Source organism: Enhydra lutris, unplaced genomic scaffold (genome assembly GCF_002288905.1).
Source record: "Enhydra lutris kenyoni isolate GAN:26980312 unplaced genomic scaffold, ASM228890v2 scaffoldscaffold127, whole genome shotgun sequence".
Lineage (NCBI taxonomy): Eukaryota > Metazoa > Chordata > Mammalia > Carnivora > Mustelidae > Enhydra > Enhydra lutris.
The window spans coordinates 57,540-68,864 of record NW_019154211.1 but is presented as its reverse complement, the minus strand read 5'-3'; the positions used below and the strand labels follow the sequence as shown (position 1 = coordinate 68,864).

Here is an 11,325-nt window from a genome sequence, read left to right as displayed (position 1 = left end):
CCTGGTGATGGGTATAATTAAGGAGGGCACGTATTGCATGGTGCACTAGGTTTGGTGCATAAACAATGAATTCTGGAACACTGAAAAGAAATTTTAAAAAATTAAAATTTAAGAAAAAATAAAAACAAAACAGGTGGCTTCCTTGGATTCTGAGCTTCCACTTTGGGGAAGTGAGACCTACATATTGATTTTAACTAAAAGTGCGGTTTCAGTACACCCTGAAATGGAAGTGGAGTCCCAGAATTTATGATGAACAAATCCCAGAAAAAAAAGGGGATATGATTAACCAGGGAAGGGGTGGTCTCATCCTAGGTCCCCAAGGAGGTAGCAAGCACCTAATTACATAGGGGTGCATGCGGCTGAAGTTCCTAATATTTCACAGGCCCATCTCTTTGTGGTTATTTTTAAAGATTCCTGGGTGAAACAGAGATGGAATTCCAGGCAGGCCGTTATGTAAGGATGATGAGCAGTGAGTGTTCCTGGGACTCTGTGTCCCATGTCCAGGCAGCAGTTCAGAACAAGTTGATTTTCTTACCACACCTGTACAGCTGCTGTCACTGCTCAGCTTCCTGGAATGCAGAGTAAGAAGGAAGTGAGGGATGATCTTCCTAGAGTTCTCTCTGGATTCCAGAGTCATTAATTGGAACTTCTGCTTACCTTTCTGATTGATTTCATAGGATGCAACATTCAGGATCATGGTCTCAGTGTTCATTATTCAGAAACATTCTATCCAGGATGGCATAGCTTGCACTAGGTCTTGTACTCAGAAAATTACTCTCCCTGGTGGTGCAACTTGCACTAGTTTGGATCACACCTGAATCACCCTTCCTGCCCAGAGCCACCCCAGTATGGGACAGACAGCATGGGTGTCGAGTAGCCTTCCATCACCCTGAGCACTCTTTGGGACTGGAGAAGGAGAGATTATCTAGACAATGAGAAAATCCTCGCTGGTAATGAGCACCATTTTGTAAAAATGTAATGAGTTTTCCCTGAAGGAGCCTGTTGCAACTTCCCTTAATTCTGCACCCAGGGACTTCACCCCAGCTGCTGACTCAGGTACACTGGACACTGGGCAGTGTCTTGGGATCAATGTGGGCTCTTATAGTCTTACAAAAACATCGAGAACCCAGAATATGCACTTTTCACAATTTATTTCAGAGTGCTTGTCAGTGATCTGTCACAGACTTGGTGTGAGAGTCAGGTGATATGTGTTGGTAACACTATGTCTCCTGCAGACCTCTCCTAACATTAGCCACCTCCTCACTGTAGTTTCACTCATGCTCCTGCAGATTGCCTATTGTTTTTCAGGGGTCTCGAGGCTGATACCAGGATTGACTTCATCAGCTTTCTCTTCCACAACTTTAACTGTCTTGATTGTTCTTACATTTGTGGCGATGCCAAACAGGAATACAGCTATTAAGGCATAAATGCGACCAAAGACCACTCTCAGATATATCAGAGATTCATTACTTTGCCTGACTGACCGCATTTTACGTGGAGGGGGTCCACTGTCTGTGCTCCCACCAGCACCTCTATCAATGCAGTGTGGAGGATCCCAGCCTATGTGACAATGACAGTTCTTGTTATTGTTGCAAATCCCCCTGTGACTGCATTTCTCAGGTAAACAGTCATAATTCAGCTGAAGATCCCTGGCAATGCAGAAGCCATCTATACAGACCTTTTCACGACCACAGGGGGTACCTGGTCTCACGTGACCAACATCATTTGCTCCTGTGGAGCGATGTGAGTCCAGTCCAAAACACCAGAATCCTGAGATTAGAGACTGATGGAATCCCACATGTTCTTGCAAGCGGGGGAGGTGTGTGACATTACCACACTGCAGCCTTCCACAATAAATGTCTCCGATGGAACAGGCATAAGGTTGAAATAACCGTTCGTCTCTTCTGCAGTGCCCATATCTATTGCCTTTTATATTTATGGTATAGCAGGCATCTGCACCTTTCACAGCATTTTTGCCAAAGATTTCCTGGCAGTGCACAGTGCGGTCAGTGCAATTTCCGTGATAGCAGTAGCCCACTTCGGTGCATGGGGTTCCATCTTGCATATAGAAATCATCAGGACATGCCAAGGACTCCCCACGGCAGTACTCGGGAAGATCACACATATTTTGGATTGGTCTGCAGAGTGTCCCAGGAGGGGAATAGGTGCAGTTTGTACAGCACCTGCCTGTATTGCATTTGCTGCCACTGGTGAATGAACAAGCATTCGTACAGCAGGGGTTGTTGTAACACTGTTTGAAGGAGCCACAGTCACACTCCTCACCTCGATCCACTATGCGGTTTCCACAACGATCATGGGTCAAGCTTTTATTTGAATATACCATTTGGGTGCTGAATAGACACTGACCTAACCCAGCACCCACTATGTGCTGTACGTGAGTATAGGAACAGTTACTGAAGGAATCTGTCAGAGAAGGTTGTCTGTGCATAATGCACAGGGACCTTCTCTGGCAAGTACAAGTATTCTCATCATAGTATAGACCTAAATTTCTTGCCACCTTTTGTGCTCCTGCAATTGACAATATTAAAAGGTGTCTGCCTAGGTAACCAAGCATGACAAGGTTTCGATTATTGCATATACCATATAAGACAGGGTCATAATTAAGATCCTTTGGCCCATCTTTAATCACAATTATGGACGAATGTGGTATGACAAATCTGTACACAGCAAACTGATAGTGTCTAACATATGGACTATACTCTGCATTATAATTATTCATGAAAACTGGATCTCTCTGGTTATAAATCATAATGAATCCAATATAGTAATTCATATCAATACCTTGAAGGAATGTATCAATTAAACTACATATCTTTATCAGGAATTGGGCACATTTTGACACGTTGTTGAACACAGTATACATTGAGTGGGAACTTAGGGCAAGTGCTTTCATATTTCCATTATGGGATGAATACATCTTACTAGAGATCCTGGGGACAACACTGGCATTTGCTTGAGAGAAAAGGGGGTCCATAATCTCCTTATGTCCCAGTTTATAGGTAGGTGCCATCGTATTTGTATCTGTCACTATCTGAGAAACAACGTGTTCAAACCTTTGGGAATTGCTGAGGGGTTTGATTTCATAAGCAAAGTCATCCAACTTGATGATACCTTCAAGACCCCCATAGCATGTGTCCACGGTGACCATGGAAAGAGGAATCTCCTCCAGGTAGCCGAGGTAGTAACAGTCTGGAGGGATGAAGGGATAGTCCATCTGCAAGGCTCCTTGGTCGTCCTGAGTCATCATCAGCAGATGTCTGGACCAAAACAGTTTCTTGCGCCGCATGTGGATAATGTGTCTCCTGTCCCCAAAACGTAGGCTGTAGGACAGCCAGCCTGGCATCCGAATGCCTTTGCCATGGTGCAGCTCCTTCCTGGGAATGACCACCTCAGAGGAGATGTAGTGCCATGATGGACGGCCTTGAGAACATTGGACAGGAGCCAGCCCTGCCCAGACAGCAAGGAGCAAGAGAAGTGCCTTCATGGTGACCTGACCAGCCAGGCTCAGGCCCCTGCTCAGAGATATCTGTCAGTGAGAATGGATCAAGGGAAGATCCTCAGTGAGGGCCTGGCCTAGAGCATCTGACAGAACAGAGGGCTGCTTCAGGCTACCAGCACCCCACACCTGGGGGCCACATGTGGAGATGAGGTCACAGTCACAGGGTGTGGCAGTGGGTGGGCCTACACATCAGTTCAGCTGGGGTGGATGTGTTATAGGTGGGTGGACTATGTGCATGAGTACTTACTTGGATATGGGAAGGGAGTTGGATCCAGTAGCATCCCCATATTCAACACATTCAATCTTTCCTCTAGATATTTGAATATGTAATATACGGTTTTTTAATTTATTTTCAGTGTAACAGAATTCATTGTTTTTTCACCACACCCAGTGTTCCGTACAATAAGTGTCCTCCATAATACCCACCACCAGGCTCCCCCAACCTCCCACCCCCACCCCTTCAAAAACCTCAGATTGTTTTTCAGAGTCCATGGTTCATCTCCCCCTTCAACTTCCCTCAACTCTCTTCTCTCCATCTCCCCATGTCCTCCATGTTGAATATGTAATGTAAGTTTTAATGCAATAAACTCCTTTACCATTTCCATCTCTTGTGGTACTGCTGGGTCAGTTTCTGTGGATTCTGCCCATCATTCACTATAGATATCACTGTTCCTTCTTCCACGGCATGTGGAGATAGTCATAGCAAATTTTACCTTAGAATTATTGAAAGTAATGTTTTGTAATGTTACATGTATTAGTATGTGTCTTATTATGGTTTGACATTAATTTGAGTCTTTTGATCCTTTTGGCTTTTGCTTTGAAGTTTCTTTGAGCTTACTGAGTAAAATATTCCCCAGGTTGTATGTTACTTTTTTTTTTTTTTCCCTCAAACCTGCTGGTGAGAGCAGAAGGTTCTGCTGATCACGTGTGAGACCCAGGAGTTGTTCCCACTAATCCTCTCTTTTGGTTCTTCCCTGGGATTTGGCAACATATGTGGTTAAATTCTCAGCTGAAGACAGAAGGGGCTGAGCTTATTTTTGTAGTTGGCATCATGCAGCCTGGGTGTGAACAAAAATGTTGCCAACCACTGCACTCACTTCTTTGATTATCTACCATAAATCCCCTTTAAAATCTCTTGGGTCAGGCAGAAATGTCCCTGTTGTATTTTAACAGGAGTGTGACTTCTGCACAGGTGGCTGACCTCCTGAATAAAGCTCACATTCTTTTCCAATCAAAACTCATCATTCAAAACTCATCTCTTGAATATTGGCCTTTCCAGCAATGGGCAGCCAAATTCAGGTTCAGGTAACAATAAACCAGAGAGTGGAACAGAACATCAAAAACTAATAAAATACTGTATGGTGACTAACATAACATAATAAAACAAACAAACAAACAAACAAACAAATAAATAAAAATAAATCAGAAAGTGGAATGGCACTTTCTAGGGGTTGGGAGGAGAGACGATGGGAAGTTGTATTTCAAGATGTAAGATTTTCTGTTATGCAAAATGATTAAGTCTGGAAGTTTCCTCCAAAACCCGTCCCTGTAATTAACAATACTGTGATATGCAGTTGAAATTTGGTTAAGAGGGTTGATCTCATATTTAGTGAGATCTTCGCTCAATACGAAAGTGAAAGACAAGAATTCTGCTTCTCTCATGAGAGCATACTGAGCTCCATGGGTATGGTCTCTATTGAAAATGTGAAAATCTTTATTACAAACTACTTACATATTTTGGATACTAGTCCATTATCAGATATGACATTTGCAAATATCATCTCCTATTCCAGAGGTTGCCTTTGCGTTTTGTTAATTATTTCCTTTGCTCTGTAGAAGTCGTTTCCTTTTTGTTTGTTAGCTTATTTTGTTCTGTTCTGTTTTGTCCTATTTTAATAATGATTAAGTCCAGAGAGTTTATTTTTTGTTCTGTTTCCCTTGTCTCTTGAGATGTATCTAGATAGAATTTGCACAGGTGTTGTCAAAAAGGTCACTTCCTGTCTTTTCCTCTAGGATTTTAATGGTTTCAGGTCTCACATTTAAGACTTTCATCCATCGTGGGCACCTGGGTGGCTCAGTGGGTTAAGCCTTTGCCTTTGACTCAGGTCATGATCTCAGGGTCCTGGGATCGAGCTCCACATCAGGCTCTCTGCTCAGCAGGGAGCCTGCTTCCCCCTCTCTCTCTGCCTGCCTCTCTGCCTACTTGTGATCTCTGTCTTTCAGACAAATAAATAAATAAAATCTTTAAAAAATAAGTCTTTCATCCATCGTGAATTTATTTTTGTGTAGGTTGTAAAAAAAGTGGACTAGTTTCTTTCTTACACATGTGACTGTCCACTTTTATCAACCCCATGTGTTGAAGAGACTGTCTTTTTTTTCCCCCTTGTTGGATATTCTTTCCTGCTTTGTTGAAGATTATTTGATCATATAGTTGTGGGTCAAATTCTGAGTACTCTATTCTGTCCCATTGATCTATGTGTCTCTTTCCATCCCAATATCACACTGTCTTGATAACTCTAGGATGGTGATATACCTTGAAATCCAGAATGGGGTGATACCCCAGCTGTGTTTTACTTTTTCAAGATTACTTTGGCTATTTGCAATCTTTTTGGTAGGACATTATGTTCACCTCTGAAAAATGCCAGTGATACATCAATAAGAATAGCACTGAATGAGTAGACTACTTGTGCTGTATACACATTGTTTATTTATTTTTATTTTTTCTAAGATTTTTAAATTATCTTTCAGAATAAGAGAAAGAAGAGTGCATGACCAGAGGGGAGCAGTAGGCAGAGAGCAAGGGAATAGAAGACTCTCCCCTGAATATGACACCAGACACAGGGCTCTATCCCTAGATCCTGAGTTCATTATCTAAACCAAAGGTAGATGCTTAACTGACTGAGACCCCCAGATGCCATGGGTAATACAGATTTTTTTAAAAGATTTTATTTATTTATTTGACAGACAGAGATCACAAGCAGGCAGAGAGGCAGGCAGAGAGAGAGAGGAGGAAGCAGGCTCCCCGCTGAGCAGAGAGCCCAATGTGGGGCTCGATCCCAGGACTCTGGGATCATGACCTGAGCCGAATGCAGAGGCTTTAACCCACTGAGCCACCCAGGCACCCCGTAATACAGATATTTTAAAAACAGATTTCTTCCAGTCTCTGAGCATGGAATGTTTCTCCATTTCTTTGGGTCAGCTTCAATTTTTTCTAATTTTATTTTATTTTTTCAGTGTTCCAAGATTCATTTTTTATGCACCACACCTAGTGCTCCATGCAATGTAAGCCCTCCTTAATACCCACCAGCAGGCTCACCTCAGCTTCAATTTCTTTCATTAGTGTGTTACAGGTTTCAGAGAACAGATCCTTTATAGCTTTGGTTAGGTACACTCCTATGTATCTTACTATATTTATTCAGTTTCAAATGGGATTGATTCCTTGATTTCACTCTGTGCTGCTTCAAAATGGGTGTATAGAAATGCAACTGAAGGGGCACCTGTGTGACTCAGTCAGTTAAGTGGCAGCTTTCGGCTCAGGTCATGATCCCATGGTCCTAGGATTGAGTCCTGCATCAGCTACTTATTCTGCAAAGACCCTGCTTCTCCGTCTCCCTGCCTCCACCCCTTTTTTTGTGCTCTCTCTCTCTCTTCCTGACAAATACATAAAAATCCTTAAAATTAAAAAAACGATAGAAATGCCACTTAATTTACTATGTTGAGTTTGTATCCTGCAACTTTACTGAATTCATTTATCAGTTCTAGCAGACACATTTGGAGGGGTCTTTGGGACTTTCTATATATACTATAAAACTGAACTCCAAAAAACAAATAATCCAATTAAAACAAAATGGAAAGAAGATACGTGTAGACATGTGTACAAGGGAAACTAACAGATATTCAACAGATACATGAAAAGATGCTCGTCACTTGGCATCAGGGAAATACAATCAAAACCATGAGATATCCAGTCACACGTCTCAGAATGGCTAAAATCGAGAACACAAGAAATGACAGGTGTTGGGGAGGATACAGAGAAGAGAGAACCCTCATGGACAGTTGGTGGGAGAGCAAAATGTTGCAGGAACTCTGGAAGACAGTATGGAGGTTCATCAGACAGTTGAAAATATAACTATCCTTTGATCAAGCAGTCACACTATGAATACTTACCCAAAGACTGCAGAAATTCAAAGGGAAACTTGCAGCCTGATGGTTATGGCAGCATTATCCCTAATAGCCAAGCCATGGTAACAGCTATGCTTATGTCCATGCACAAATGAATAGATAACGAACATGTGGTTTACATATACAGTAGCATATTAACCATAAGGAAAATGAAATTTTGTCATTTACCACAAATGGACGGAGATACAGACTCTTATACTAAGTGGAATAACACATTCAGAGAAAGAAAAGTAGCATCTTGCTTAAGGCATATGTGTAATTTAAGAAAGAAAACACAAGAGCAAATGTACGAGAGAGAGAGAGAGAGAGAGAGAGAGAGAGAGAGGAAAACCAAGAAACAGACTATAAGTTATAGAGAACAAACAGGGTTATCAGGTGGGAAGTGGGTAGGGGGATGGGTCACATAAGTTTTGAGGATTAGAGAGTGCACATGTTGTGATGAGCAGCAGAGGTTGTATGGAAGTGTTGATTTACTTCTTGAAAGTAATATCATATTGTACCCTAACAGGAATTTACATTCAAACTTAAAAGAAATGTATTTACAGGTTCTGGAAATGGACTTGGTGGCATACAGCACATAAAAAACATTTATTTCAGGAAATCTACTAACACAAGTAGTAGCTAGAATATTTGCAGTAAGGTATGCTCTTTTCCATCCCCATCCCAGCTCAGCACATGGAAACTCCACTCCATGCAGCTGGGACTACAGGTGTGTAACACGCAACACATCTGGCACCTCCACTCAAGACTGGTGCAGCCAAAACCTAGATTTCCATGTGCCCAGCTCCCATCAGAGAACTCTTTCCCAGAAGAACAGGGCATAAGTGACCCCCATTCTGGCCCATGATTTTTGCTGTGAGATCAAGCCACAAGCAGGTGCTGCTGGGACATGGGGCACACACATTCCACCCAGACTTTTTCCTAGGACAGAAACCTGCCCTGTGCACACTGTACTGGGGCTGGTGGGACCCTGATTATACCAACCCTGATTTCTATGGCAGGAGTCTCATACCACCAGTACTGACAAGGAACAGAGAAATTGAGCTGCCTCCTACCTCTAAAATGGGCACTCTGTTCCCAAACTGAATGAGGATGGAAGCTTATGTTTGTCCTCAAAGGCAGCTACAGACCCTGCCAATAATTTTGCACTGGAAAAGGTAGAGATGGAATAACCCAGTAAGCAGTGTTCCTATATGTTCCCAAAAAACTGACTTCATTTCTGGCTGAATGAGGAAGGTCTAGCTCTCAGGTTGTGGGGAGAGGCAGTAGCAGGAGACGGATGGACTCATTGGAGGTGTCCTAAACTATTCCGACTCACCTGAATGAGAGAACCAGAGATGCAGACCCTGGAGGGGACAGCTGCTGTCAGAACTCATGTTAGACTCTGGTCTCAGCATTTCTCCCTCAGACAGGCCTGGGGTTGTTTAATTCATTCCTGTGGAAAAATCTATTTGTTGAGACACTATGGATAGTAGGACAACCTGTAGTCTGAAGCAGAGGAGTTCATCTTCTGGGTATGGGGAAGTAAGAGATGAAGAAAGCCCAACCAAACCACTTTTCCTCCTAGTTGGCTTTGTTAATTCCCCAGGCTACATGGCCTCTGTAATCTTTGAAAGCGCCAACCTTCACTCAGTGTCGTGTCTGTAAGGTTCCCCTGGGTTGATGTGTGCATCAATATTGTGACTTCTTATTGTAGAATACTGTTCCATTGCTGGATGCTTTCTACTTGGATTATTCCTTTAAACTTAGAAAGCCTTCTGAGTTGTTCTTATCTTCCAACACAAGACACTAAATATTTACTTGGCCTTTTGTTTGAACATGGGATTTCATACTTATGGAGAAAACACTCAGCAGTGGGATTTCCAGGTAACATGTTATGAGTGCCCATCTTTAATTTCATGAGAAACAGCCTGATGGCTTTTCCAGGGCTGCTGTTTCATTGTTTATTCTGACATGCAAGGTCTGAGGCCCTCCGTGGGTTGTATGCTCACCAGGATGGGATCGTAAATGCTTCTAACATATATAAACCATTGTGTTGAGTGTAAAGGGCATCTCCTTGAGGTGTGGACAGAAGGCAGAGGTGTCAGGCTGCAGAGAGCAAGAAGCTATTCCAACTATCTTGTGCTTAGAATGCCTGTGATTTGGAGAGAGAGGGATGATATTGTTCAATTAAAAAAAAGGTCAATGGACACATCCTTTTCATACACTGTGTAAGCAGGGGCATGCTCTTGATATATATACAGTATGTGTACTTTCACTTAGCAATAGTGCATGGATAGGAGACCTTGACGTGCTCTCTGCCCTGGGAGACACAGGTGACCACATATTTGCCTTCCTTATTCATCATCCCATGGCTGAGTAGGGGCTCTGGTCACCTGGTGTGGGGGGCACACAGGGGAGTAGCTGGCTGGCAGCATGTTCATGCCCAATCTCACCACTCACCTGCACTGGATATGGCCTATTTCTTGTCAGGTCCTAAAGGCATCCTCCACCCAGATTGACCTCATCAGTAGTTTAATTACATGCAGACATGGGACAGTTCTGGAACAGTACCATGATACACACATGTACTTCCATGCTGGCCAATATTGCATGGACCCCTGGCTGTGGTGCATAAACAATGAATCTTGGAACACTAAAAAAATATATATATATATATATATATATATTAAAAAAATAAGCTTCATGGGGGGAGGAGTCAAGATGGCGGAGAAGAAGCAGGCTGAGACTACTTCAGGTAGCGGGAGATCAGCTAGATAGCTTATCTAAAAATTGCAAACACCTACAAATCCAATGGGAGATCGAAGAGAAGAAGAACAGCAATTCTAGAATCAGAAAATCAACCACTTTCTGAAAGGTAGGACTGGCGGAGAAGTGAATCCAAGGCAACGGGAAGATAGACCGCAGGGGGAGGGGCTGGCTCCTGGCAAGCGGTGGAGCAACAGAGCACAAAATCAGGACTTTTAAAAGTCTGTTCCGCCGAGGGACATCGCTCCAGAGGCTTAACCGGGGTGAAGCCCACGTGGGGTCAGCGTGGCCTCAGGTCCCGCAGGGTCACAGAAGGATTGGGGGTGTCTGAGTGTCGCCGAGCTTACAGGTATTAGAACGGGGAAGCCGGCTACAGAGACAGAGCCGAGGAGTGACTCTCAGCTCGGGGTTACCTTGAACCAGTCGCAGGCTCGGTCAGCTTGGAGCGTGGCCGGAGGCCAGGGTGACGGGAGTAATTGGGCGCTGTTCTCTGAGGGCACAATGAGGAGTGGGGCCCCGGGCTCTCGGCTCCTCCAGGCAGAAGACCGGGAGGCCGCCATCTTCATTCCCATCCTCCGGAACTCTACGGAAAGCGCCCAGGGAACAAAAGCTCCCGAAAGCAAACCCGATCGGATTACTCAGACCGGCCTGGGTAAGGGCGGTGCAACTCCGCCTGGGGCAAAGACACTAGAGAATCACTACGACAGGCCCCTCCCCCAGAAGATCAACAAGAAACCCAGCCAGGACCAAGTTCATCTACCAAGGACTGCAGTTTCAATACCAAGGAGAGCAGCGGAATTCCAGAGGAGGAGAAAGCAAAGCACGGAACTCATGGCTTTCTCCCCATGATTCTTTAGCCTTGCAGTTAATTTAAT

General features: G+C 43.7%; 1 protein-coding gene across 1 annotated transcript; it reads right to left on the bottom strand.

The window, feature by feature from the left end:
- Positions 1-1,294: 1,294 nt before the first annotated feature.
- LOC111139939 (disintegrin and metalloproteinase domain-containing protein 21-like) lies at positions 1,295-3,505 on the bottom strand. The gene has a single exon (XM_022492349.1). It carries the CDS (start codon positions 3,503-3,505, stop codon positions 1,295-1,297), a length of 2,211 nt encoding a protein of 736 aa, XP_022348057.1.
- Between the last annotated feature and the right edge of the window lie 7,820 nt (positions 3,506-11,325).